The following is a 26,091-nucleotide window of genomic DNA, read 5'->3' on the forward strand; positions in this document are numbered from 1 at the left end:
ACCCGCAAACTCCCCTCCCGTCCAGCAACCATGAAAATGTTCTCTGTTTCTGTCTTGTTTGCTTGTTTATTTTCTTATCAGTTGCATCTGTCTTTCTCTGTCGACACTCCACTCAGCACCATACCCTCCAGGTCCATCCATGCCACCACCACAGATTTCAAGAACACATTCCCTTCCATGGCTAAGCAATATTCCGTTATATATATGTGTACCTTCTCCTCTTTATCCCTTCTTCCAACGATGGACACCTAGGCTACCTCCACATCTTGGCCCTTGTAAATAATGCAGCACTGAACATATGGATGCACACCTCCCCTCGAAGGAGCAAGTAGCATTTTGGCTTTCTTCGGATAAATACCCTGAAGTGGGATTACTGGGTCCTTCTCTGTCTCTTGTTATAGTCTTTGTTTTAAAGTTTATTTTGTCTGGTATAAGTATTGCTACCCCAGCTTTGGTTTTTCATTTCCATTTTCATGAAGTTTCTTTTTCCATCCCTTTATTTTCAATCTGTGTGTGTCTTTCAATCTGAAGTGAGTCACTTGTAGGCAGCATATGTAAGGGTCTTGTTTACTTATCCATTCAGCCACGTGTCTTTTGATTGGAATATTAAATCCATATATTAAAAATAATTATTGATAGATATGTAGTTATTGCCATTATTCATATGTTTGATTTTTTTTTTTTTTTTTTTTTTTTCGTCTTAGAGAAGTCCTTCTAAGATTCCTTCTAATTCTGGTTTGGTATTGAACTCCTTTAGCTTTTTCTTGTCTGGGAAGCTCTTTATCTGTCCTTCAATTCTAAGTGATAGCTTTGTTGTGTACAGTAATCTTGGTTGTAGGTCCTTGCCTTTCATCACTTTGAATATTTCATGCCAATCTCTTCTGGCTGCAAAGTTTCTGTTGAGAAATTGACTGACAGTCTTATGGGACTTACCATGTTGGTAACTAACTACTTTTCTCTTGCTGCTTTTAACATTCTCTCTTTGACTTTAACCTTTGGCATTTTAATTATGATGTGTCTTGGTGTGGGCCTCTTTGGGTTCACCTTATTTGGGCCACTCTGTGCTTCCTGGGCTGGTGTATTTATTTCCTTTGCCAGGTCAGGGAAGTTTTCCATCATTATTTCTTCAAATAGGTTTTCAATTCTTTGCTGTCTCTCTTCTTCTGATACCCCTATGATGTGAATGTTGGTACACATGATGTTGTCCCAGATTTTGCCCTTTGAACTATCCTTATTTTTTTGGATTCTTTTTTCTTTTTGTTGTTCTGATTGGGTGTTTTCTGCTTCCTTATCTTCTAAATTGCTGATTTGATCCTCTGTTTCCTGTAACCTGTTGATTCCCTCTAATCTAGTCTTCATTTCAGTTATTGTATTCTTTATTTCTGACTGGTTCTTTTTTATGTTTTCTATCCCTATTTTTATGTTTCCTATCTCTTTGAAGTTCTCTCTGAGATCATTGAGCATCATTATAACCAGTGTCTTGAACTCTGCATCTGGTAGATGGCCTGTTTCCATTTTGTTTAGTTCTTTTTCTGGAGCTTTGTTCTGTTTTTTTATTTGGGACATGTTTCTTTGTCTTCCCATTTTGGCTGCCTCTTTGGGTTTGTTTCTAATATTGGGTAGGACTACGATGCCTCTCAGTCTTAGTAGAGTGGCCTTATGTAGTAGGTGTGCTGTGGGGCTTGGTGGCGCAGTCTTCCTGGTCACCTGAGCCAGGTACACCAGGTGAGTTACTTGTGTGAGTTGTGTGTGCCCTCCTATTGTAGTTGAGCCTTGGTTGCTGTTTGCACTTTAGTGGGAGAGATTGACCCTTGGGCTGATTGGTTGTGAGGACTGGCTGTAAATATAATGGAGGAGCTGTTGTGCCAGGTCTGACCCTGTGGAGCAGGATTCGCATTAGCAGGGCTCTGGTGCCTACCTAGTCAGCCCTTTGTGTGTGTCGTCCCCAGAGGCAGCCAGATGATGCTCTGGCTGGGTCCGAAGCTGGCCATGGGGTGTGCCAGCCCCAGGGCCTCCTGGAAGGGGCCCTACCAAAAGCCAAGTTCAGCTGCAGCCTGTATTCTTCCCAGGGCCACCTGGCATGAGCCACAGAGCAATCCACAGATGGCTGCTAACTGTGCTGGCTTGGAGGTGCCTCGAGAGGCCAAGCTGCATACCACGGCTGGCTGTCACTAGTGCGAAGCTTAGGACTGCTCAGCCAAAGGTACGGGATACACCAAAGCCAAAAGCTGCTTGTTGGGTTTTTGTGAACCTTTGAGAAATTTTAGTAAAGTCCGCAGCATGAGCCAAGACAAGCCGTTTATTTGGAAAAGCCACTGGAAATGGCTTGGGTGGACCCAAAAGTTGGGTGTGGTGGGGTCTCAGGGAATCAGGGTGAATGAATGGTTTAGCCAGGTTGATGGAGACTCAGATATGGTGGCGGCTGCCACCCTGTGTCTGCACACTGGGAGAGGGGAGGGCCTAACAGAGAAACAATGGCTTCCCCCAGTTCCTCCGTCAGGGGAAAGCTGCCCCTCCAGCCCATGTCCTGGAGCAGACACTTTAGTTGCTCCCTGTATGTCCCTGGCTCCCACTGGAGCTCAGAGTGAGGGAGTCCACCAGTGAGTAAGTCTGTGTGTGGGCCCTTTAAAAGGACCATCTGGGGGTGCAGCTGCCCTCCGTCTTACTCAGCCACAATCTATGTTGGTTTTCATAGCCAGAAGTTATGGGGATTTCTCTCCCCAGCACTGAGACCCTGGGCTGGGGAGCCTGGTTTGGGTCTGGGACCCCTCGCTCTTTAGGAGATATCCCTCCCGATTTTGAATGGTCACACGCAGGTGTGGGACCAGCCTGTTCTGTGTCTCTGCCCCTCCTACCGGTCTCTAGGTGGCTTCTTCTGTATGTCCTTTGTTGTAGGGCTTCGGTTCAGCTAGACTTCAGATGATTTTCAATGAAGGTTGTTCTTTTGTTTTGTTGTAATTTTGATATGGTCATGAGAGGAGCTAAGCACAGCCTTTATTTACTCTGCCGTCTTTACTGGATCTGGACTCACTTTTTCCTAGAGACCTTTGCACTGTCGTTTGCTTGTTTTTCAGATGTTTTGTTTTTTTTCTTTGTTCTTTATTGGTGTGGTCAAATATACATAACAAAATTTACCATTTTAACAATTTTAAGGTATACGGTTCCATTAGGTGTTATTTTTTAAGGGCTATATTTATATACAGTGAACAGTTAACCTCAGAATATAAAACTGAAAGTCCTGAGAAGACAAAGTTATGGATCACCCTTACCTACTCATGGATTTAGAGACCAATCAGTCATGGTGAGGAGCTTACCATATAGCAGTGGGTGAGGGGATTTGACAGGTAAACAGTTTAGATATAATGTGGTAAGTGGAAAGCCCCATTTCATGGTGTTAAGATCATGAGACCAGGAGTTTGACAGATGTGATTTTTAATACACTTCTTACTTGCTGCATGGCTGTGAGCAAGTCATCTAACCTAAAAATTGGGATTGGTAAAACTGTCTTTGTTTCCGGATTGCTAGAATGAAATACTTTGATATAAAGCACTTAGTATAAAGTCTTACAATAGTAAGTACTCAGTAGATAAAAATTCTTTCTGCAAGAACACAGCTAAAAAGCCTTGTGTATTTTTACGCAATATAGTTATCATTGGGGTAAACTAATCCTGGATGTCAAGACAATTTATCTGAAGGACATGCTTTTGGGGTCCAGAACATTACTATTTCTATCTATTATTCTCCATATCTTGGTAACTCGGACCTCACCTGGTTCCCATTTGAATTCTAGAGAACCTACCCATTGTATCTTGAACGCCAGTTATCATAAAGTGATTAGGGATTAAAAGAAAAACAAAGACATATCATTGATATTTATTGTGGATCAACTATGTCTAAAATGGTACCCGATACATATTTTTTAAAGACATAATGGATTCCTCCCCCACCAAACACACACACTTCAGTCCAGTTCTAATAACTTAGGGCCCAAATGGTGATTCTGTCCTTTGGGCTGGGCCCACAATAAGTTCCTCCAAATTTCTGAACATACCGTGCATTTTCAGCCTTCTGCTCTGTCCTTCCCTTGTTCCTCTGACTTGGTGATCTTCAAATCCAACTCAATGTCACCTCCTCTGTGAAGCTTCCCTTACTCAGGCACTGTCACGCCCACCTCCACACTCACACAACACAATAGTTGTCTTTAACACATCCTATATATGCAACAAATGTTTGTTTAAAGCGGTTATAGTACTTGTGAATATCTACTGAGTACTTACTATGTGCCAGACTTTGTATTAAGTGCTTTATATCAGGATGTTTAATTTTAACAATCCTGAGAGAAAGGTATTATCATCCCCACATTTAGGTTAGATGACTTGCTCACACAGCCTTGCATCTACTAACTCACCCGTACTCATTAGCAGTCACTCCCTATCCCCCCTCCCACTCCTGGTAACCACTAATCTACCTTCTGAAAAGTGACTTGTTTAAAATTTGAATTCAGGTTTGTCAGGCTTCAAAGCTTATGCTTTTCCAGAATACCACGTTGTCCTGAAACAAAGAATAAATCTACAGTTGGCAGGACCATACTCCCTTATACTCAATTTTCTCTCTCAAACCTGCTTGGAGGAGCCTGTGTATGTGTCAGAGCAGAGACACTGACTGACAGAGGATACAGTCAGAAGAGGGCAGAGGAACCAGTCTTGAGAAAACATGCACGTTTAGGGCAAGAGGACATAATGAGGGAAAAGAGACTTAGAAGATGATGTCAAAACCAACAGGGCAGGAGGAAAGAATTTCTAATTCTGTTTTCTACATCCTTTAAGGATCTCACAGCCTGCAGTCTGATGGGGGAAAGAGGCATAAATACATTAAATACCACTAAATGCGATAGAGAAGACCGCAGCGTCCTGGCATGGGTAGGGGGTTAAAGGAAGGAGCAATCAACTAATTCATTCGACATACATTTAGTAAGTACCTATTCTGTGCTGGCCCTTCTGCCAGCGGAGGTTAGAGGTTTCAGAGGAAGAATCCTAATGAGCAGTGAGTGCCCCTCTCTGTACATCACCATGATCATGAGCCACCTGTGCATTTCCTCCCAGCTCCACATTCAGTGACTTCATGTTGATAGCTTGAAATGGGCCTAGTGGGAGATTTATAGAAATTGAAAAATGGTACTAATCAGGGCTTTATCTGATGGTTATCAACATTTTTTTTCCAACAGTATTTCTTGAAAGGACCTTTAATGACTCCCATCCCCCATCCAAAAAAAAGGGGACAGTCTCAGAATTAAGGACGGACTTCTAAATTAACCAAATTTAGCTTTGTGAAAAGCTTACTGTACTGTTCCTGTTTTTTCATTTCACTGTGAACCAATAACTTTATAACTGTGGCCATCGTCTCCAAGTATTAGGTAATGCAGTGATGTGGGCTATATTGCTATTTGGCATTTACATTGAAAGCATTTTATATAAGACAAAAATATAGACCTGGTAAGTTTGGCATAGTCATTAGGTTATCCTTAATATTTTTTATAGAAAACAGGTGGTTTTGTGTCCATGATAAAATTTTTATACAGAATCTATACTGCCTAATTATAATGCCATTGAGAAAATTCAGTTTCTATTGTATTAATAATTAAAATATAAATCATCACTCTGAAAACTTACCCCACTGAAGTAAGTTCAGGCTAGAGTTAATACTCCAGAAGCTTTTTAATAAGCACTGTTTTTACAAAACTGCCATTTCTAATTTTGAATTTTGTTTAAAAAGAAGGTAAATTTCCATTAATGTCCCTACTGTGTCAAAACCAAGTCTTGAGAAAAGTGAGTGGCTAACTTTGTAACGATGAGGTAGTAGAGGTAATGTTTGGGTTTTCTGTGTAAGCTCATGAGTGTAAGGGGATCTACAGTGTTGAAGTATTATGAATGATTCCTCAGTGCAGCCTAAGTTCATAAAGGCTATAAATAAATCACATTTTTTACATCATATTTTGGAATAATATGCATTGAAAATAAACAGAAAAGCCACAATATGTCTTATAGTACGGGTTTTAAACTACATTTTATAGATAACTTTCCATTGTTCCTAAATGGCTGCTATTTGTAGATATTTTGACTGTATCAGTGTTAATTTTAAGTTTTGGTACTAGGGGATATATCTTTTAATAAAATTATTGACATGAAAAACAAAGTACACCTCACCATACTGTCCCATGTGTTTCCATTTCACTGTGGCCCAGTAACTTCACCACCGTAGCCATCACTGGGACTCTACTGGTAGGTACCAATGAGTAAGTAAGCTCACGGTAAGGGCTGGTTCTTCCTCATAGGATCCCGCGTGGCTGGGCATGGCTTGATGGTTGACCCCATATTTGGCTGGCCCTTGGACTTTTGTATGAATCTCTGATGTAAAATGCACAAGAAAAAAAATAGAACTTTGTTTTTCCTTTCTTTCATTTTTTTTTTTTTTTTTTTTAAATCTTGGGGGAGGAAAATGCAGTTGTTCAAACTAAGGGTAGAATTCAATTCAGTGTCAATACAGGATTAACACAGGTATTATAATTGTGACCAGGAAACAGGAAGGCTTCAGGCAGCTTCTCCTTCCCCATTTTGAATCTATTAGTATATTTACTAATTTAACTTATGAAATTCATCACTAATACATTAAAAAGTTATTTTACTTAAAAGTATAGTTATCATTGATACGTATATTAGTAAATCCATAAATTCTGATTTGTCAGTGGCTTCCCGTTGTTAATTTTTTTGGATGGAAATGATCCAGTAATCAGTTTATTAGTTTGGGTAGTGAAGCTAATTAACATGTTCCACATATTGTCACTCTTACTTACATTGACCCTGCTCTCTCCTCAGGCTACCTATTCCCAAACTTGAAGACACCATTAGGAGATACCTCAGTGCACAGAAGCCTCTCTTAGATGATGAGCAGTTCAGGTAAATGCTGAATGACCATAGTTGGGTGGTTCAAGAGGCTGACAAGTAGTGGTAGATCTGTGATTTGATTGGGTCTCCAGGAACCTGGAACCTAGTCTCTACATTTGTAAATTCAGGAAATAGATTTTCATTCATGAAGGGCTGACCAAGTCTCTCCAACCAGACTGAGTAGACGATGGTTTATCAGCCAGAATGCCAAATTTGTACTGTATCTTGGCAGGTGTACCTGGGAGGTTAGCTGGTGCTTGTCATTTGCAGAAGGCATGTGCTCTTGGTAGGGAGGTCCATTGAGAGCATATGGCAGACCAGAAGTTTGCTTGGTGAGCATGCGTACTGGGTTGGATAGTGTGCTCCCAAAATTCGTGCTCTTTTTAGAACCTCAGTATGTGACCTTTTTTAGAAATAAGGTAGTTACAGATGTAATTAGTTATGATGGATGGGAGTAGGATGGGTCCTTAATGTAATGTGACTGGTGTCCTTACAAGAAGAGGAGACAAAGAGACTGCCATGTGATGATGGGGCAGAGATTGGAGGGAGTACATCAGCAAGCCAAGGAATGCTGAGGATAACTGGCAACACCAAAAGCTAAGAGAAGGGCATGGGCTAGATTCCTCCCTAGGGTTTTCAGAGAGACTATGGTCCTGTCAACACCTTGATTTTGTACTTCTAGCCTCCAGAACTGTGAGAGAATAAATTTATGTTGGTTTAAGTCATCCAGTTTGTGATACTTTGTTATGGCAGTCCTAGGAAACTAATACAGCATGGAATTGGAAAATAATACTGCATATTGTCAAAAAGTGCATTGCATTAAGCTCTTATATCCTAGTGTAGTACTCTTTTTCCGTAATGGGAATTTTTGTGTGCAGATAACTGGCATTGTCATTAGAATCACAGAGTCCTTCACTGGACAATCATGGAAAAACATAGATGAATTGTTTATAATCTGGTCTTCTGCTTGTAAATATTCCTATTAGTCACTTGAAGCTTCTCTTGATATGGTAATAATTTAATAGCTACAAGTTATTAAGTATTATGTTTCAAACTATCCTAAATCCTTAGCTCTATAAATGTGTTTTAATCTTTTAAGGTGGTATGTTACCTCTATTTTACACATAAGGAAACTAAGACTCAGATCAAGTAACTTGTCCAAAGTCACAGTTTAAAAGTGACAGAGCTGGAATTCAAACTTGGCTGTTTTTGACTCCAAAGCTTATATTCTTTTTTCCACGCCAACTTGCCTCTTAGATTACAAATTGTTTTATAAGATGTTGATTGATCTTCCTAGTCAGTCATTTTAAGAAGATATCCTAGATTTATCCATTTTAGATTGATTCCCCTTCTGGTAAGAGGTACTTTCTGATCTCAATCCCAGGTTTTAGGGATGTAATATTGGGAACTCAAAGCTCTGTGTACGAGTTTTTGGCCATGAATCTAAAAATCATTTTCTGCCATGATTTGATTCTGTCTTTTCTTGACCATTTCAGGAAAACAGAACAATTTTGCAAGAGTTTTGAAAATGGGATTGGAAAAGAACTGCATGAGCAGCTGGTTGCTCAGGACAAGCAGAATAAACATACGAGCTACATTTCAGGTGAGAAGGCTGGGCTGTGGGCGTCATTTTTCCCAGAGCCCTCCATAATGGAAAGTAAGGCATCTCTCACCTGTTTTGTTCTCAAAGGTGTTTTTGATGGGACAAGCATTGACGTAATGTCTCATCTTCTCTTCCTGAGGTAAACAGTAAGGCTGAGTGAGTTCCTCCTCCACTAGGGTGTTGACTGGAATCCATACTTGAGTAATGGCTTGCTTCCTCTGTAAGCAGGATCAAGACAGAACCTAATTGTCGGTTCTGTCTGAAAAGGATGCAGGATTAAGTCTCATGTCTTGTGTATATCATTCTAGATCCTTCACAGTCTGGCCAAACTGCCCTCTCCAGCTTTATTTCTTACCATTATCCCTGACACGCTTCATGCTTCAGCAAAACTGAATGACTCATTGTTCCCTCAATCTATTAGTCTTTCATTGTTCTGTATTCTTATCCATGTTGTTTTCACTGCCATTTTTTACCTGGAAAATTCTTCCTTTAAGACCCAGAGGCGGAGGGGTGTGGAATGGGTGACGGGGGTCGAAAGGTACAAACTTCCAGTTATAAAATAAATAAGTTATGGGGATGTAATATATATTGGGGTGACTATAGTTAATAATACTATATTATTAATACTATATAACTATATAACTGTATTGTATGTTTGAAAGTTTCTAAGAGTATAGATCTTAAAAATTCTCATAAGAAAAATAAATTTTGTAACTATATATGGTGATAGATGTTTAGACTTGTGGTGATCATTTCACAATATTACAATATACAAATATGGAATCATTATATTGTACACTTGAAACTAATATAATGTTTTATGTCAGTTATATACTCAATGAAAAAAAAGAAAAGAAAAAAGACCCAGGTAGCATGAATTTTGAATGAAACCTTTCGGTCCTTCTCCCTCTCATTTATAGTTGGTTGCTTCCACCTCTGTTCCCACATCATTCAATTTAGTTTATATTTTTTATAAGGTTATACATGCACACAGTTTAAAGAATCAAATAACTCTGTCAGGATTGTTAGGAAAAACAGCAAATTCTTGACCCTTCCCTAATTTCCTACTTTTCACTTTCAGCTGCTATCTAATTCTTTTGATATATGTTCTCATTCTCTAAATTACATACTTACATTGCTACATCTTAACCTTTTTAGTTTTAGGCATTATCTATTGACATCTCACTACAGAACATGCACATTTCCTATCCCCTCATTTTCACAGTGTAGTTATTTGTAATTTTGGTTAACTCAGTATTTAATGTTAACACTATTATGATCATGTAAATGCTATTGTCAGCTGAGTTGTGTAGCGCATTGGGATTGTTTTTCCTTTCCCATATGAAATTTTTGTTTTCTCTGAAGTTAAGAATTATTTTATACTTGCTTATGTTTAGCTTTCTGTCTCCTTAATAGTTTATCTGGTGATTTTTTTTTTTTTTTTAAGTTTTCATCTCTCTTCATATTCATAGCCTGTCTCCCAGTTGCTTTTTCCTGTTTATTTTGCCCTCTTTCTTCAGATGCTTCATAATCCTTCTCTCTTGTCTTGGATATGAATGAGATCTTAAAAAGCTGTTGGAAGCTTTGTGGACAAAGGTGAGGTTTGTCGTTCACAGCTTCACTAATATGATCTGGCTAAACCATTTCCTTCGGTGTCGCTAATGTTAGTGTCTGTGGGTCAGGCTCCCAGGAAAGGCTTTTCCAATAAACTGCCAAAAGGTGTTTTCCTGATCTAGTGTTGTAGGAGTGGGATAAGGGAAGAAGGCTTGAGATCTCAAGTGTGATTTCTGTCCCCTAATTTTACTTTCTCCAGGGAATAAAACTTAAATCTGCTATTGGAATGGGAGGATATGTGGAGGGTGGGAGTAGGGGTCTAATTAAATCGTCTTTTGCAACCACATCTATCTAGGCTGCCAATTCCTGAGCCCTCTGGGGGTTCTGCTGTGTAAATTATATTATTTCTTGGCTTTCTCTGCTGCCAGCTTAGGGTTGGCTTTCTTGAGCCTGTTTTAGTCATTACCAGATAACTCAATGTTTGTTTGTTTGTTTATTTTTGGGGAAGGGGAACAGGACTTTATTGGGGAACTGTGTACTTCCAGGACTTTTTTCCAAGTCAAGTTCTTGTCCTTTCCATCTTAGTTGTGAAGGGTGCCGTTCAGCTTCAAGTTGTTGTCCTTTCAGTCTTTGTTGTGGAGGGCGCAGCTCAGCTCCAGGTCCAGTTGCTAGTTGCAGGGGACGCAGCCCACCATCCCTTGCGGGAGTCGAACCAGCAACCTTGTGGTTGAGAGGACGCACTCCAACCAACTGAGCCATTCAGGAGCTCAGTGGCAGCTCAGCTCAAGCTGCCCTGTTCAATTTTAGTTGCAGGGGGCACTGCCCACCATCCCTTGCGGGACTCGAGGAATTGAACTGACAACCTTGTGGTTGAGAGCCCACTGGCCCATGTGGGAATCGAACTGGCAGCCTTTGAAGTTAGGAGCATGGAGCTCTAACTGCCTGAGCCACCGGGCTGGCCCCACCTCAATGTTTTTCAACTTCCGATATTCACTCTTTTTCTCTTTTCTCCTTTCTCATTCTCTTTGCCTTATTGGTTTATGTGTCTTTAAAATTCTTACAGAAGGAATCAGAGGCATAAATTCATGTCTTTGTTTTCATCAAATATATCCTACCCTCCCCTATACTTTTATTCTCTTACTATTTTAATGCATTGTATTATGTTTTAATCTGTTTGTCTCCTTCAGCAGAGTTCTTCCAAATCAAAGTCCATGTCTGCTCCTGTCTATATCCCCTGGACCAGGGCCTGGCACAGCGCTGATTCTCAGGGAATAAATGGACCAACAAATGAATAGTAGATGAATTTGTGTCCATTAATCCTTTCTCCCGTGCTTTACATGTGAAAATTATTTCCCCTAATGGAAGACGGTCCTCCTTATTTGTATAGTTCATCCACGCTTGCTAATCCTGGCAGGAACCACACTTGAAGACATATTTTCTGATAAAACACTGCTTTTGGAATTTTTACAAGCAAAACATCCACAGGAACACATAGGGCTAGTTTGAGTGGTCCACATGCACAGATAGTTATTTCTAACTGCTTTACGAGCATTTCCTAAAAGAGGGAGTATACAAATGTACATAGTACACAGAAGACTTTTCCCCATATTAGGGAGACAGTCAAGTATGAATGTTGTCCCTGAAGGGAGACGCAGCAAGAGAAACCTAAGGAGATGGGATGAGAATGAACAACTGTTATGTTTTAGCATGAACGCAAGTGAGGTATTATTGTATTTTATTCCTTTAAGAGTCAAAAAAGGAAACAGAATGAAGAAGAAAAGGCAATTAATAAACATTAGGGAAATGCAAATCAAAACCACAATGATGGTTACCCACCAGAATGGCTCCAACCAAAAAGACAGACAATAACAATAATAAATGTTGCCGAGGATGTGGAGAAATTGGAATCCTCATGCACTGCTGGTGGTAATGGTGCAACCACATTGGAAAACACCCTAGTATTTCCTCAAAAGGTTAAACATAGACTTACCACATGACCTAGCAATTCCACTCCTAGCTATATCCCCAAGAGAATTGAGAACATATGTCTATATACACATAAAACTTGTGCATACCAACATTATTCATAATAGCCAAAAAGTGGAAGCAACCCAAATGTCCATCAACTCATGAATGGATAAACAAAATGTGGTATACATATATAGTGGACCATTAGTCAGCAATAAAAAGGAATGAAGAACTGATACATGCTACAGCATGGGTGAACCACAAAAACGTTATTGTTAAGTGATAGAAGCCAGTTGCAAAAGACCACATTGTATAATCCTGTTTCTATAACATGAATTTTTGCAGAGCAAAAATACAGTCAGGAAACTCCACCCTGTGGAGGTTGATGCCATTTCTTCTGCATTTATGTTATTTTTATATTTTAGGCCCCTGGTTTGATATGTACTTAACTGCTCGAGACTCCGTTGTCCTGAACTTTAATCCATTTATGGCATTCAATCCCGATCCAAAGTCTGAGTATAATGACCAGCTCACCCGAGCGACCAACATGACTGTCTCTGCCATCCGGTTTCTGAAGACACTCCGGGCTGGCCTTTTGGAGCCAGAAGTGTTTCACTTGAACCCTGCCAAAAGTGACACTGATACCTTCAAGAGACTCATACGCTTTGTGCCTTCCTCTCTGTCTTGGTATGGTGCCTACTTGGTCAATGCATATCCCCTGGATATGTCCCAGTATTTTCGCCTTTTCAATTCAACTCGTTTGCCTAGGCCCAGTCAGGATGAACTTTTCACTGATGATAAGGCCAGACACCTCCTGGTCCTAAGAAAAGGACACTTCTATGTCTTTGATGTCCTGGATCGAGACGGGAACATTGTGAGCGCCTCTGAAATTCAGGCTCATCTGAAGTACATTCTCTCAGACAATAGCCCTGCCCCCGAGTTTCCACTGGCATATCTGACCAGTGAGAACCGAGATGTCTGGGCAGAGCTCAGGCAGAAGCTGGTCAGTGGGGGCAACGAGGAGGCCCTGAGGAAAGTAGACTCCGCTGTGTTCTGTCTCTGCCTAGATGACTTCCCCATTAAGGACCTTGTCCACTTGTCCCACAACATGCTGCATGGTGACGGCACAAACCGCTGGTTTGATAAATCCTTTAACCTCATTATAGCCAAGGATGGCACTGCTGCTGTCCACTTTGAACATGCTTGGGGCGATGGCGTTGCAGTACTCAGGTTTTTCAATGAAGTATTCAAAGACAGCACTCAGGCCCCTGCCATCACTCCACAGAGCCAGCCGGCCAGAACTGACTCTTCTGCTGCTGTGCAGAAACTCAACTTCAAGCTAAACGATGCCTTAAAGACTGGCATCAGTGCTGCGAAGGAAAAGTTTGATGCCACCATGAAAACCCTCACCATTGACTTTATCCAGTTTCAGAGAGGAGGCAAAGAATTCTTGAAGAAGCAGAAGCTGAGCCCAGACTCGGTGGCCCAGCTGGCCTTCCAGATGGCCTTTCTGCGGCAGTATGGGGGGACCGTGGCTACCTACGAGTCCTGCAGCACTGCAGCATTCAAGCACGGCCGCACCGAGACCATCCGCCCTGCCTCCGTCTTCACAAAGAGGTGCTCCGAGGCCTTTGTCAGAAAGCCCTCCAAGCACAGTGCTGGAGAGCTTCAGCAGATGATAGCCGAGTGCTCCAAATACCACAACCAGCTGACCAAAGAAGCAGCAATGGGTGAGATGGGGTGGGGAGCGGGCCCTTGGGTCTCATTGCCCCAGCACAAGGGGAAGCCTCGGTAAAATTCTACCCACGTCTGATTTCCACCCCATCACTAGGTTTAATCCATCTGCCAACTCCCAAGTGATTATTTTTTTCTGCTTAATAGTCTGAACAGGCAGACGAGCCACTAGGGATCAGAATGTTGTCTCCTAAGCAGGGATGGGAAAATGCATCTAATACCATCCTCATTGAAGGTCACTTTCAGTTGTGACACACGATTCTTTATTATTTATTGGTCATCAGACTGTTTTGACAATTTAGGATTTCTAAGCCTGCAGCCCCTCTTACTTCACCTCAGATACAGTGTGTTGGCTCCCTGTATATAGGCCGTCTCAGAAGCTCTTCCCAAATCTAAGTGTCATTCTTCTTTGCCTCTTTGTGGTAAAATTCAAGACCTGGAAAGGACCTGGAGGATCACATAGTCCAATCCTTTCATATAGCCAAAGTCCTGGAACTGAAAGGGACCTCCAAGACATTCTGGTCTCATCCTTCCCTATTTTATAGGTGGGCAGCTGAGGCCACTGTCCCAGGGTTACACAGCAAATTAGCAGTAAAGCTGAGATTAGAACCCTTTCCATTTCGTTCCACTGACTCAATGTTGTCATTTACACTTGACATGGACTTTGGGTTTTATCTTAGTTTTTGAGTCCGTAGCTTTCTTCACGTACTTTTCTTGACTACCATGTTTCCCTGAAAATAAGACCTAGCCAGACCATCAGCTCTAGTGCGTCTTTTGGAGCAAAAATTAAGACACTGGAGTTTCTCCAGTCTTAAGACCCAGTGTTATATATGTCCGGGTCTTATATTAATTTTTGCTCCAAAAGGCGCATTAGAGTTGATGGTCCTGGTAGGCCTTATTTTTGGGGAAACACTGTATTTGACTAAACTGATTTAGTTTCAGACTTTTAAAAACCATGCTTTCATTTTAGGCTTATTTTTACTTCAACCGTTGACAGCTTTTTAAAGGAAATATTCTAGAATGAACTGCTCCAGAGGTTAGTGAGCTGGAGGTGTGCGTGCAGAGGTAGACAGTCCCTTCTTCCATTCTCAAGGATGCTGTGAAGGGGACTCCTACATGGGTGGGGGGTTTTACTAAGGTCCCCTTCAGTTCTGAGATTCTGAGACTCTGGCTTTTCGTTTTGTCTGACAGGCCAGGGCTTTGACCGACACTTATTTGCTCTGCGATACCTGGCGACGGCCAGAGGGATTGTCCTGCCTGAGCTATTCCTGGACCCTGCATATGGGCAGATAAACCACAACATCCTGTCCACGAGCACACTGAGCAGCCCGGCAGTGAATGTCGGCGGCTTTGCCCCTGTGGTCCCTAATGGCTTTGGCATCGGGTATGCTGTTCATGACAACTGGATAGGGTGCAATGTCTCCTCCTACCCAGGCCGCAATGCCCGGGAGTTTCTCCAGTGTGTGGAGAAGGCCTTAGAAGACATGTTTGATGCCATAGAAGGCAAATCTATCAAAACTTAGCTTCTGGTTGGGTTAAAAGCCTCCATTGCTTCATTGACACAAACATTGAGGCCTGTGTAGCTAATAGGTGCTATTCTGTGATTAATGCAACTAATCATGAGGTGCCTGATCACTGCGCTGTAAAGCTTGAGCTTTAAATTCATGGTTTTAAAACCACATATAATTTCCGAGTGGGACTAGATCATGGCTAATGTGACATTTCAATTTTAAGGGCATTTGATCAGGAAGTGGGATTTGGAAAAATAACTCAGGTGTATTTATTGTTGAGGCAGAAAATAAAATTGTGCTTGGAGATAGTTCTTTTTTTTTTTTTTTCACCTAATTTTTTAATCCCCACAGAGAACTTTCCAACAGTAAGTTCAGGTAACAGGAAGTTCCCATTGACTCCTGGCTCTTCTGGTGATGGTGGGAAACGCTGTTTCATCCTCTCTATAAACTTGCCTCTCCTGGGACATCTTAAAAATCCTCATTTTTCTAAGAGGTAAACTGCAGATGCCTGATTCTAATAGTCCTGCTGCAATCAAGGTTATTCCCATGGATGTAGGGAGTGCCATTTTACTATTCTTCCATCCAAATGAAGATTTATAATTGGTATTTGTTTTAACCTGTTGAATCTCGTGCTAATTATGGCCTAATGTAGAAGCAGTTACTGTACATTTTACATTTGAAACTTCTCCATTGAGTGATGTGAACAGTTTTACAATTTACTGTTAGAACACTGCTGTAACATGAAAGGGTATTTTTTGAAAAAGAAAGGTTTTTAAAACATGCCTGCATATCTTCTTAGCTGATTCCACCCATCCTTCACTCAGTAATTATTTAATGAATACCCAGCGGTACCAGGTTCTCTGTACTCCATGTTTGATCAGAGACATTTGATGGCTCCCAGTGCACGTAAAAACATAATGCTGTTCTCGTTCATTAAGCCATGATCAGGAATACCTGGACTCCTGGTTCTACCACGTCCTCACTTGATGACCACAGGCAAGTTCTTTTGCCTCTCTGGTCTGTGAGTTCCTCTTTGTAAAATGAGGACAATTTCTAGAACATGGTGATGTAATGAAGATTAGCTGTAACCATTATAGCGTGTTCATCCACTCTTCGTCTTCCACTGTCCCCACTTCTAGTAGCTGTGACTTCTATTAATTGGACAGGAGACTGCTGTCCTGGAGTGTGGAGCAGGGCTCAGACATGCCACCACCATTTTGACTCATCTCATGGAGTAACAATGTCAGAACTAAAGTGCCTTTATTTTTAGATGAAGAAAATGGGATCCTGAGAGGAAAAGTACTTGCCCAGGGGTTTACAGTGAGCCAAACAGTGGGCCCACTGTTGCACCAAACACACGGTTGCACCAAAGCACTCAAGGTAACTAACTTTGGAATATAGGCTTGTGTGCAGAGTGAAACAGGATCCCAATTTTATTGCACAAAGTTAAACAATTGCCTCAGCACCATTCAACAAGTTAATCATTTTCCCACTGATCTGCACCGCCGCCTGTCTTAACCAGTTTTCATACATGCATGAGTTTGTCTACTGTCCCGTTGGCCGATTAGTATCACAGTGCCAAAACCATGCTGGCTTCATTGTCACTGCTTTATGAATACATCATGATAGCTGGTAGAGGAAGTCTCCCATCTGTCGTATCATACAGATTTCAGAATCCAGTTAAAAAAAGTTGACATTTCAAGTTTTATATTTGTTAATGATCATCTTTATAATATCAAGTCTTCCTATCCATTACTAACAGTACAGATTTCCATTTATTTAGGCTTTAACACCTTTCAGTAAAGTTTAATAATGTTCTCTATTAAAGGCATGAACCTCTTTGATAGATTTAATTTCTAGTTACTTTTGGGTGCATATTTTGTTGCTATTTTAAATGGTACTTTCTTGAATTACATTTTACATGTTGCCAGTGTACTGAAATGCATTTGATTGCTGTATATTGATCTTAAATCCAGCACTTAATGCTTTTGCATTTTTTAAGTAGAAATCATAATCTGTGAAAAATGGTTTCTTTCTTTTAAATCCTTTCACCTTACGTTTTATTGTCTTTTCAGTGTGGGACCCTAAAGCACAGTAAGCAAGAGTGATTGACAGTATCCTCTCCTCCCCCTCATCTTGAATACTTCCAACATCTCATCTGCTCTAGGTTTTCTGTCGATTTCCTTTAGGAAGTGAGGGTAGTTCCTTTCTATTCCTAATTTGCTAAGTTTCTGTGGTTGTTTTTGCTGTTAAATGGTTATTGAATTTTACTGAATACTTTTCTGCATCTGTTGATATAATCTACTTTTTCCTTTACTGTTAATCATTATTTGGGTTTCTCTACCTCCTGAAAATAATTTAAAATACAACATTGGGGACCTTTTAGTATTTATCTATGAGCTTAACACATACCAGCTGGTAGAGTAAAAACCAGAAAGGCTGCTTACCCAGCCTGACGCTTCCACTTGCTTTCAGGCGGGGCAGTGGATTAGACCCAGTGGGACCTGCTAGCTGAGGGAAGGGCAAAGAAGCCCTGTTTTGTCAGGTGCAAAAACCAGGCCCAGGGGCCAGCAACACAGGGGACTTGAGGAAATACGAGGGTACAAGGTAGGTACTTCTTCATCACCCTCGGACACAGCCACCTTTACCGGAAACCAGGATCCCCTTCCTCATGCCCCACATTCAGCCTGAAGATGAGCAGACCCTTTCCCAGTGAGCAATTCAGAAAATGGTATTTTTACTTCCACAGAATTCCAGACTTGAGCAGAACACTGGAGAAATAAGGTCTCTCCTAACAGGTTTTCCAAATGGTAGGTTCACCAGTGTGAAGGCATGAGCACGCCCTCATGCCCTAACTGCACTGAACAACTCTGTCCACTGTACGGGATCTTCAGACCCAGGGAACCAGGCCCATGACTGTTGTCTTCACATCTCCATAGAGTTGTCGGGGGCAGAATACGAAGTGTGATCACAAAGGGGACAAACCAGGACCAGCAGGAGCCACAGGGAGCTGACAGCCTAAGAACTTTCAGACTGACTTCCCTGATGCGAGGAGGCTGCCCCATCACAGCAAGTGAGCAAAGACCTAATGACCCTCTGGTCAGTGTTAGAGCAGATTCATGCCAGAACTGGACTGCTGACCTCCAGTTCCTTCTGGCCTTGGAATATAAAGTGACACCAGCTAACAGAGGCCTGCATTTACTTGAGAGCCACGCGGGTCAAAGCAGTGTTTTGGCTCAGGACTGTTGGGTTCATGGCGTCATTCCACAGGCTCAGCTGCACTTCGTACCACTGGCCTTGACACCTTTGCTCCTCTGGGTTCACTTGCCCACCCCCCAAGAACTGCAGAGCCCTCAAAAGCTGTGTGCTTCTACATATTTTGCAAATTGGATCAAGTGTAAGAGTCTATACTGTGGGAAGGTGTCAGGAAGCAGTAAGACCTCCAACATGAATTTTTTGTGGAGGGAGTGGCTGCTACCTGACTACCTTCATGCACAAGTACAGCACAAACCAGGGCTTTATTGGTGGGGCTTGGGAAGCTGTGACAGAGCCCAGCATGCAGACTGAGGGCTTGGAGAGCTGCCAGGAAACGAGGGATGAGGGCATGAGCCTCAGTGGGCTCTGCTGCTTGGGGCACATTGTCCCTTCTCAGTTCTTGGAGGCAACTGTGCAGGAAGAGGGTTCAGCACTTCACAAACTGGTGGGTAACCTCGTAGATTCCTACAGACTCCTGAGCCTTTTCGTCATAGTCAGTCCAATCCTATAGAAAAAGAAAAACAAATAGTAGTGTTAGCTTCATGAGGCAGCTTGGGACTTAAAAGGCTCAGTTCAGGCTCTGACTCATATTCATGAACATGTATGACCCAGAACAGAGCCGTACTGCTCAGGTCGGAATTCCAACCCTTCTAGCTTTGATTTTGGGCAAGTCACTTAACCATTCTGATCCTCAGTATTGTCTTCTATTTTTTTAAAAAAAAGGAGGGCGGGGACAATAGACTTCATATTGAATTTTGAAAGAATCAAATGAGGTAACATGTAAAAGTATTGAGCATAGTCCCAGGCACATATAAAAGCCCAATAAATTCCAGTTACTGTAATTATTAGGTGCTATGCAAATTGAAGTTTCTGTCCTTCCTTTCTTTGGAGCCTGAACACAAGGCTTCCTTATCTGCAAGGCAGTAACATGTCCAATAATACAGTTGATTCTTGTTATTTGTGGGAATGTTCTATGAAGTCACCACAAACACTGAATTAGTGAATATTGAATCACTGCTCCCAGAAAAAATACAAGGTTAATAAGTTCCTGGGAGCCTCAGATCACATTTTTTTTCAACTGATCAATACATAACCTTGTTTCTTATATATTTCTGTTTAAAAACACCTTTTTAATATATTGTTGATTCATTAAAATTGAACTCATAGCCAACAGCACTATTAACTCCTGCCTAAACAAAGCTTATCTAACATGTATTTTCTACAGCAGGCACATCCCAGCCTTCTTGCCCGTGGAACAATAGATAGCACTTTAGCACGAAGGGCCATCTTAAACACCAAAATCACCAACAAAAAGCACAAAGATACAGCGTCAGCTTTCCATTGGTAAGCCTTGTTCACCAAAAAGGTCATTTCCACCAGGAGCCCTACAGCACCCCGCAAGGCCCCCAAGTGCCGTACCTTCTCCTGTAGATTAATGTCACTGAAGACTGTCCCTGATTCTACACCCTCAGCAGCAAACCCAGCCTGCAGGTGACAAGAAGGCAGCAGTTAGTCTGAGGGAAAAGAGGAATGTAAGGCCTGGCCAGGGAACTGGCTTTTCTCATACCTTTGGGAAGGGAGGACAAAGATGCAGTGTGGGCAGCTGTTCTGCAATAACTGCTGAGCTTCTAGAGCCTGGCAGTTGCCCTGGGACTAGAGTGTTCCCCCATTTAGAGTCCTGGACCAGAAGGCAAGATGTGTGGGTTAAACGCTTTCACTACCCGACGGAAAGACCCTGGGCATGTCACCTCCTCCACCCCCGGACCTTAGTTTTCTTATTTATGAAATGGGGATGACAAGATTACCTCTTCTGCCTACCTCACAGGCTTGTGAGGTGTAAATGCTGCACCTCAAATGAAAATTTGAGAAAATTCAAATGAAAATTCTAAAGGTGAAAAACAGTAACTGAAATCAAGAAGTCAATGGATGTGTTGAACAGCAAATTAGATATGGCTGAAGAAAGAATTAGTTGACATTTTAATCAGAAGCAAACATCCAGACTGAAGCATGGGAGAAAACAGGATGAAATATAGAAGTGGGATGAGCACTGATCTGGAGTCAGATAGACCTGGGTGCAAATATAGTTCTGTTGCTACTAACCCTGGGCAAGTTGCAAAATCTCTGAAGTTCTTTCCTCATCTGCAAAGTAGGATGAATAACTTCACAGTGTCATTGTGAGGATTAAACATGGTAACGTAAAAGTGACCAGTATGGTGCCCAACATATGGTAGGCACTGAATAATTATTATTGGAAAAGAGAACTCCTAGTCCGTGGTCTCTGTAGGAAGCAAAGTTCTGTTGTCACTTTCTATATGCCCTCTCCAAAGGTACAGGTCCCCCAGGAAGACATACATACCTGGGGCTGGAAATCAACTGGTTCAAGGCCCCGGCACTCAAACTCTACTACTGTCTTGAACTTCTCATTGTCTTCAGCCTAGAAAGAAAGTACGTTGAGGAGGTGGGCCCAGCGGGGCCCTCAGGATGACCCTGTTGCCCTTCCCCTTCTGTCAAGCAGGCCCTTACTGCCCTGTGAGCCCAGAATGGGACTCAGGAGCAACGCATCCTCTTCTGGAAGAAGCTGCCTTGGGCACCTGCTCCCCATGAGACCATACTCTTTGCAGAACAAAGAGTACGGACTCTGGGGTTAGCCGGCCTGTACGTGAGGCAGAGATCTGACTCTCTTCCCCTCTGGGCTGTCAAATGAAGCTGAGAAAACTGTAACAGGCTTACTGTGACACTATGAAATATGTGTAAAGTCCCCAGCAGGGAACCCAACACTATGCTCAATAAAAGATAAAATGATCAACATCACAGATATGAACAAGAACGTTAAGCTACAAGGTCTCCAGATCATCCAAGTGGCCCAGTATACTTAGCTGCAGCCCTTGGCTAACCATCTGCCATACTGTTAAGGCAGGGGGCTGACTTAAAGCTTTGAAATGGGATTCCAAAAGTCCCATTTGGGCACTTCTGAGAGGGGTGGTGTAGCCAGGAAATTCATGCCTACCTGCCCCATCGGTCAGAGACCCCAAGCGCCACACCCACACATGCACTCTCGTTCTGTCATTCACTGTAAAATGATGTCCTGCACACCACCCACGTGCCTGGCACTGATGAAGCACTTCTCTGTTGGCCCTGGTTTGTTTTTGTTTGCTACTCTTGTCTCTTCCACTAGATTATGATTTATTTGAGAGCAGATTCTCATTTCTGTCTTTAACTTCTGGACAAAGCTGAGAATCTGGCATACATCAGACATTTTTCAAAAATACCAAAGAAGGAATGGATGAATACAAGTTAACTGCCCTTCTTTAAACAAACCCAAAGCAAATACACTCTCTTTCATCTTTGTAATTAATGTTATATAATAATGTATAACTACATAATAACATGGACAACATCAAGGATGGGATGTACCACTCAAAGGACTATCCCACCCATGGTTTCAGAGAAGGCTCACAAGTTCCCCCTAAGATGCAGATAAGGCAAGTGCTCCCAGGGATGGAAACTGAGTGGCCCGGTTGGATCAGAGGTCCCTTGAGCTCCCAAAGCCCAGTATTTAGAAAAAGGCACTGCAATAGCCTGTTTACGAGTCTTTTCCCTACCAAACACTCAGTGTATGGTGAATACATGACTGCTAGATGAGTCAGTGAATGAATGAACAAATAAGCACATGAATGAATGTCGTATGGCAGGTCACTGTGGTACAACTGTAACTGTAAAACCCAGGCCTCCTGGCTCCTAGCTTAGATTTAATCCCAGAATGCCTGCCACTATAGCAGGCAACTTACATTGTAAGATTTGATGGTGCTGCTCAAAATCTCTGAAACATAAAACAGAAGACATAAAAAAGTTGACTTGAGTCCATACCTTGGCCCCACCCCAGCTCCCCAGATGTGGCTCTGGGAGAGTCTGCTGCAGAAGCTTAGGTATCTCAGGCCTGGGTCCACCCACAGGTAACGGGCCTACTGTGGTCTGGTGCCAGGAAGCTAGGGGCTAGCCTGACAGAGCTCAGCATTCAGTCTGACCTACCGATGGAGTTTTCCCTTGCGCACAGCTTGCACTTCTGGACCATGGAGGCACTGCCACGGCCTCCCTTCAGTGCCACACTGTCCTAGCAAGGGGTAAACAGAACCTCTAGTCACTTATCAATTAGACATAGCGTCCTGAAGAGATCCAGTCCCATCACTTATTATCCACTTGAGACCAAGACCCAGCGAGGGTGAGGGACTTGCTGGGCCAAGAATACTGGGAAGGCTTCTTGAGACTGAGGAAAAGGGCTTCCCCTTGATTTTGAACTCTGCCTCACACCCCAAAGAAGCCTGTTCCCGGTGTTGATCACACTAATGCCTGCCCTCCCAAACCACAAAAAGCAAGATCCAAAGACCACAGAGATTAGGGCCACAGGTTCCCCATATCTCTACCCAGAGATGTACATGTGTGGGGGTATAGTGGTGGGGCGAGCAGTTACCATTAGCCGAATGTATTGCCACTTGTCTGAAATCTCACCACAGTTGCCACATTTCATCTTGGGGAGGAAAAGAGTATTAGTAAAGTAATTAGCTCAGTTGGGCAGACGCTGGGGAAAGAGCAAGAAGGCAGGCTCATAACCTACCTTCCTGTCAGTAATTTCACTTCAGCCCCACCAAGAACATAACCAGACTTATCCCTGGGCAAAGAACAGGCCAACGTGTTTCTCATGTTGGCATCCCCACCCTTCTCTAAGAATTGCCCAGTGTAGCTGGGGACTCAAGGCTCCTGGGTACAGAAATGACCTCAACAGGCCGCACCACCCACTTTGCTGGTTAGGAGCTTCCTCTGCGTTCCTACAGGCCCTCTATGTCCCTGGTATAAGTATTTATTACTCTCTTGTTACTCTATTTCTCTGTCTCCACTAGACTCTGTGCTTTCTGAAACCAAAGAACATCAATTTCCCAAATCAGCTCTGGCACTTGGGCTTCAAAATACATAGAAATAAACGAGTTCAGATGGCTTCCTGAAAGAGGTAAGGCATTTGCCAGGTATTGCAGGATGCTGGGATTTAGATTAAGAGGAAAACAGAGCAAAAGCTCTGGGATCTGGGAGAGTGAAAGGCTTCAAACTTCTCGGTAAGAACGGGACCTCTTGACCATGTACTAGAGTACCAGATTTACCGGTATGGCGTGGGGACCTTAAGGGTGGAGCCATGCACAAAATTAAACAATTTCACAGTAAATCCTAATGAACAAATAAAACATAAGGTGAAATTATTCTCCTTACTAAGTAATCAAAAAATCCCTTCAAATAGCCTTTAGTTTAGTATTTGTTTACATACCATGAAATATTTAAGGGACAAAAAAATTACAAACGGAATTCCAAGGCATTGCCAATTAAGGACTAATCAATAAACTTTAAAAAGCAAACATAAAATTCTACTTTAACAAATAACATTTAATGGTAAAACAATTCTCATCTTGTTGGAGATAACCTGTTCAACACCGAAATCAGGTTGGGGACCCTCTTCCCGGGCTCCGCCCCTGGCGTCCCGCCCACTTCCGGAGACGCGCCCCCACCCGCAACCTCGAAGCGCTTGCAGCCTCTCCATGCCCCTCCCTTCTCCCCGTCAAGGGCCCCACCCCTCCAGTCGCACCTTTAGGTACCACCGGAAGTCCTCCCCCACAGGCCGGAGGTTAGTGACGTTCTCCAGCGTGGCTTTGAGCTGCAGCGCGATTTTCTGAGAGGGAGGGCCAGAGGCTGCATCAACCGCGCATGCGCAGCCCCACGCCTACTCCCCCCGACCCCCATCCCAGTCCCGGGACGAGTGTTGCTTCTCCGCTACTCCTCGGCAAGACCCCACTCCCTTCATTCTTTCCTGGCGCGAGCTCCCGCCTACTAGGTCCTCGCCGCTGCCCCGTCCCTGTCCCAGCGGCTGTTGGCCCCCGCCTCACCCCCATAGTGGCCGGGCTCCGCACGGCGAGGGCTGCGGTCACTACTTTCCGGCCCGTCGTAAACGACAGGCGCTGCCTGCGCACCCTCTGTGCGAGCCTCGAGCTTGCGTCGGGCGGAGCGCGGGGGCGGGTCTCCGCAAGCGCCTTTTTCCGGCCCACGCCGGGCTTTTTGTTTTTTTACGTTAGGCGAACAAAACGGTGGAGGTAACTTGATTCAGCACTTAGCCGGTGCTGCCACCTTTGTCCTGCCTTCAGCCATCGGTAATGCCAGAGAATGAACGCCGACCTCGTGCCGGCACTAAGGTAGTCTGAGGGATACGATAGCAAACTTCTTCCTGCCCTTCAGTTCTCTTTCTTGGCTCTTTACTCTTTTCCTTACTCAACCTCGCACTGGGTGCCTGCCCTCGAGGCCTTAGGTAATGTCTGTCCTCCATGTCCAAAGTCAGCTTCGCCGATTTGGGGAATGGGGCCTTTTTCTTTTCTAAACTGTTCCTTCCTCCTTCCCCCCTGGTGACCCCTGTCTACTCGCCCTCATTGTGTGTGGACGTCCAGTGGACACTCTTCAGCTGGCTCTTCTCTGGGCTGCCATCTGGTTTATCCTTATACATTTAGAGAACCTTGTTATACCTGCCCTCTCGTGTCTTTTTATAGCCTTCAGGCTGCGCACTGGCGTTTTTTTGGAGTGACTGTTGATATCTACCACCAACTTGTAAGTACCCTTCTGTAGAAGGGTGTGCACTGGACTCAGGAACTCTGACGTCTCAGGTCCCAGATCTGCATGTAACCTGCTGCCCTGGTATCTTGAAGGAGGGTGTGGTGTGCGTGTGTGTGTGTATGTACGTACGTACGTGTGTACTGACCTAGGAGTCCCAGGTTGGCCTATCTTCAGGGATGTAAGCTTTGGCCCACTCACTTTGCCTCAGTCAAACGAGACTCATTAAATAAGGCCCAGTTCCTTTTAGTGCGCACAGTCTTCAGCCAGCAATTTACTTCACTAAGGAAGCCATGCAATTTAACAGCAAGAAAAAGTATCTACAGATGTAGCTGCTTAACAAATTCCCACACTATTTGTACCAATTAGGTGTTAGTTTTTAATGGCTGTTGGTATTGATTTTAAAACGTACTGGAAAACTTTTGAGACTAGGCATTTTATCCCTTAAAATATATTAAATCAAAGTATTTTCTCCCATACTGAAATAGCTACAGATGTATCTATAAAAGATGATTTAAAAAAACCCAACCTCGATTACATCTCAATAAAGCTGGGGGAAAAATTCAACCACAATATTTTACATCTAAAAAATTACTGGTACTTCATTAATATCAAATAGCCTGTGTTCAAGTTTCCACAATGTTGTTAATAATTTAAAACTTTCTGACTCATGATCCAAATAGGATCCAAACTCTGTACATTACATATCTCAAATCTTTATAGATTTCTGCTCCATTTCTATTTTATGTTTGTAATTTATTAAAGAAACCAGATCACTTGCCCTGCAGTTTCCTCTGGATATTGCTGATGGGATTCCCACTGTATTTTTTAAACATGTTTCTCTATTTTCTTATTTCTTGTAAATTGCCATTTAAATGTACAGAGCTGA

The 26,091-nt window shown here is 42.8% G+C and overlaps 2 protein-coding genes across 5 annotated transcripts in view; one reads left to right on the plus strand and one right to left on the minus strand.

Moving 5' to 3' along the window:
* CPT2 (carnitine palmitoyltransferase 2) overlaps positions 1-17,354 on the plus strand; it is a 20,491-nt gene extending 3,137 nt beyond the window's left edge. Inside the window, exons 1-5 of one of the 2 annotated variants that reach the window (XM_074334738.2) lie at positions 2,075-2,203; positions 6,873-6,953; positions 8,438-8,544; positions 12,492-13,796; positions 14,992-17,354. In XM_074334738.2, the coding sequence (XP_074190839.1) occupies positions 12,506-13,796; positions 14,992-15,323 (1,623 nt within the window). In that variant the 5' untranslated portion in view covers positions 2,075-2,203; positions 6,873-6,953; positions 8,438-8,544; positions 12,492-12,505 and the 3' untranslated portion in view covers positions 15,324-17,354. Of the gene's footprint in view, positions 1-2,074; positions 2,204-6,872; positions 6,954-8,437; positions 8,545-12,491; positions 13,797-14,991 lie in introns of those variants that run through there. The other variant, XM_019742834.3, reaches the window with a different exon arrangement.
* A 673-nt stretch (positions 17,355-18,027) lies between these two features.
* Positions 18,028-24,631, minus strand: CZIB (CXXC motif containing zinc binding protein). 3 transcript variants are annotated; one of them, XM_019742842.3, is made up of 8 exons: positions 24,491-24,629; positions 24,193-24,276; positions 23,035-23,091; positions 22,596-22,677; positions 22,355-22,386; positions 20,923-21,000; positions 19,986-20,051; positions 18,028-19,071 (listed from the first exon to the last, which is right to left on the minus strand). In XM_019742842.3, exons 1-8 carry the CDS (start codon positions 24,494-24,496, stop codon positions 18,994-18,996), a joined length of 483 nt encoding a protein of 160 aa, XP_019598401.1. In that variant the 5' UTR covers positions 24,497-24,629; the 3' UTR covers positions 18,028-18,993. The 3 variants fall into 3 exon arrangements, with proteins under 3 accessions (XP_019598401.1, XP_088647278.1, XP_074190841.1); XM_088791152.1 differs by lacking the exon at positions 24,193-24,276 and having other exon boundaries at positions 24,491-24,557; XM_074334740.2 differs by lacking the exons at positions 18,028-19,071; positions 19,986-20,051 and adding an exon at positions 20,113-20,244 and having other exon boundaries at positions 24,491-24,631.
* Between the last annotated feature and the right edge of the window lie 1,460 nt (positions 24,632-26,091).

Source organism: Rhinolophus sinicus, chromosome 14 (assembly GCF_057876585.1).
Source record: "Rhinolophus sinicus isolate RSI-liver-muscle chromosome 14, RSI-T2T, whole genome shotgun sequence".
NCBI lineage: Eukaryota > Metazoa > Chordata > Mammalia > Chiroptera > Rhinolophidae > Rhinolophus > Rhinolophus sinicus.

Excerpts from the sequence above, each read along its gene's own strand:
- CZIB (XM_019742842.3), bottom strand. Across the intron at positions 22,387-22,595 it reads CGCAAGGGAAAACTCCATCG|AGATTTTGAGCAGCACCATC; the intron begins GTAGGTCAGACT and ends TTTATGTTTCAG. Across the intron at positions 20,052-20,922 it reads CAGTTGATTTCCAGCCCCAG|GCTGGGTTTGCTGCTGAGGG; the intron begins GTATGTATGTCT and ends TGTCACCTGCAG.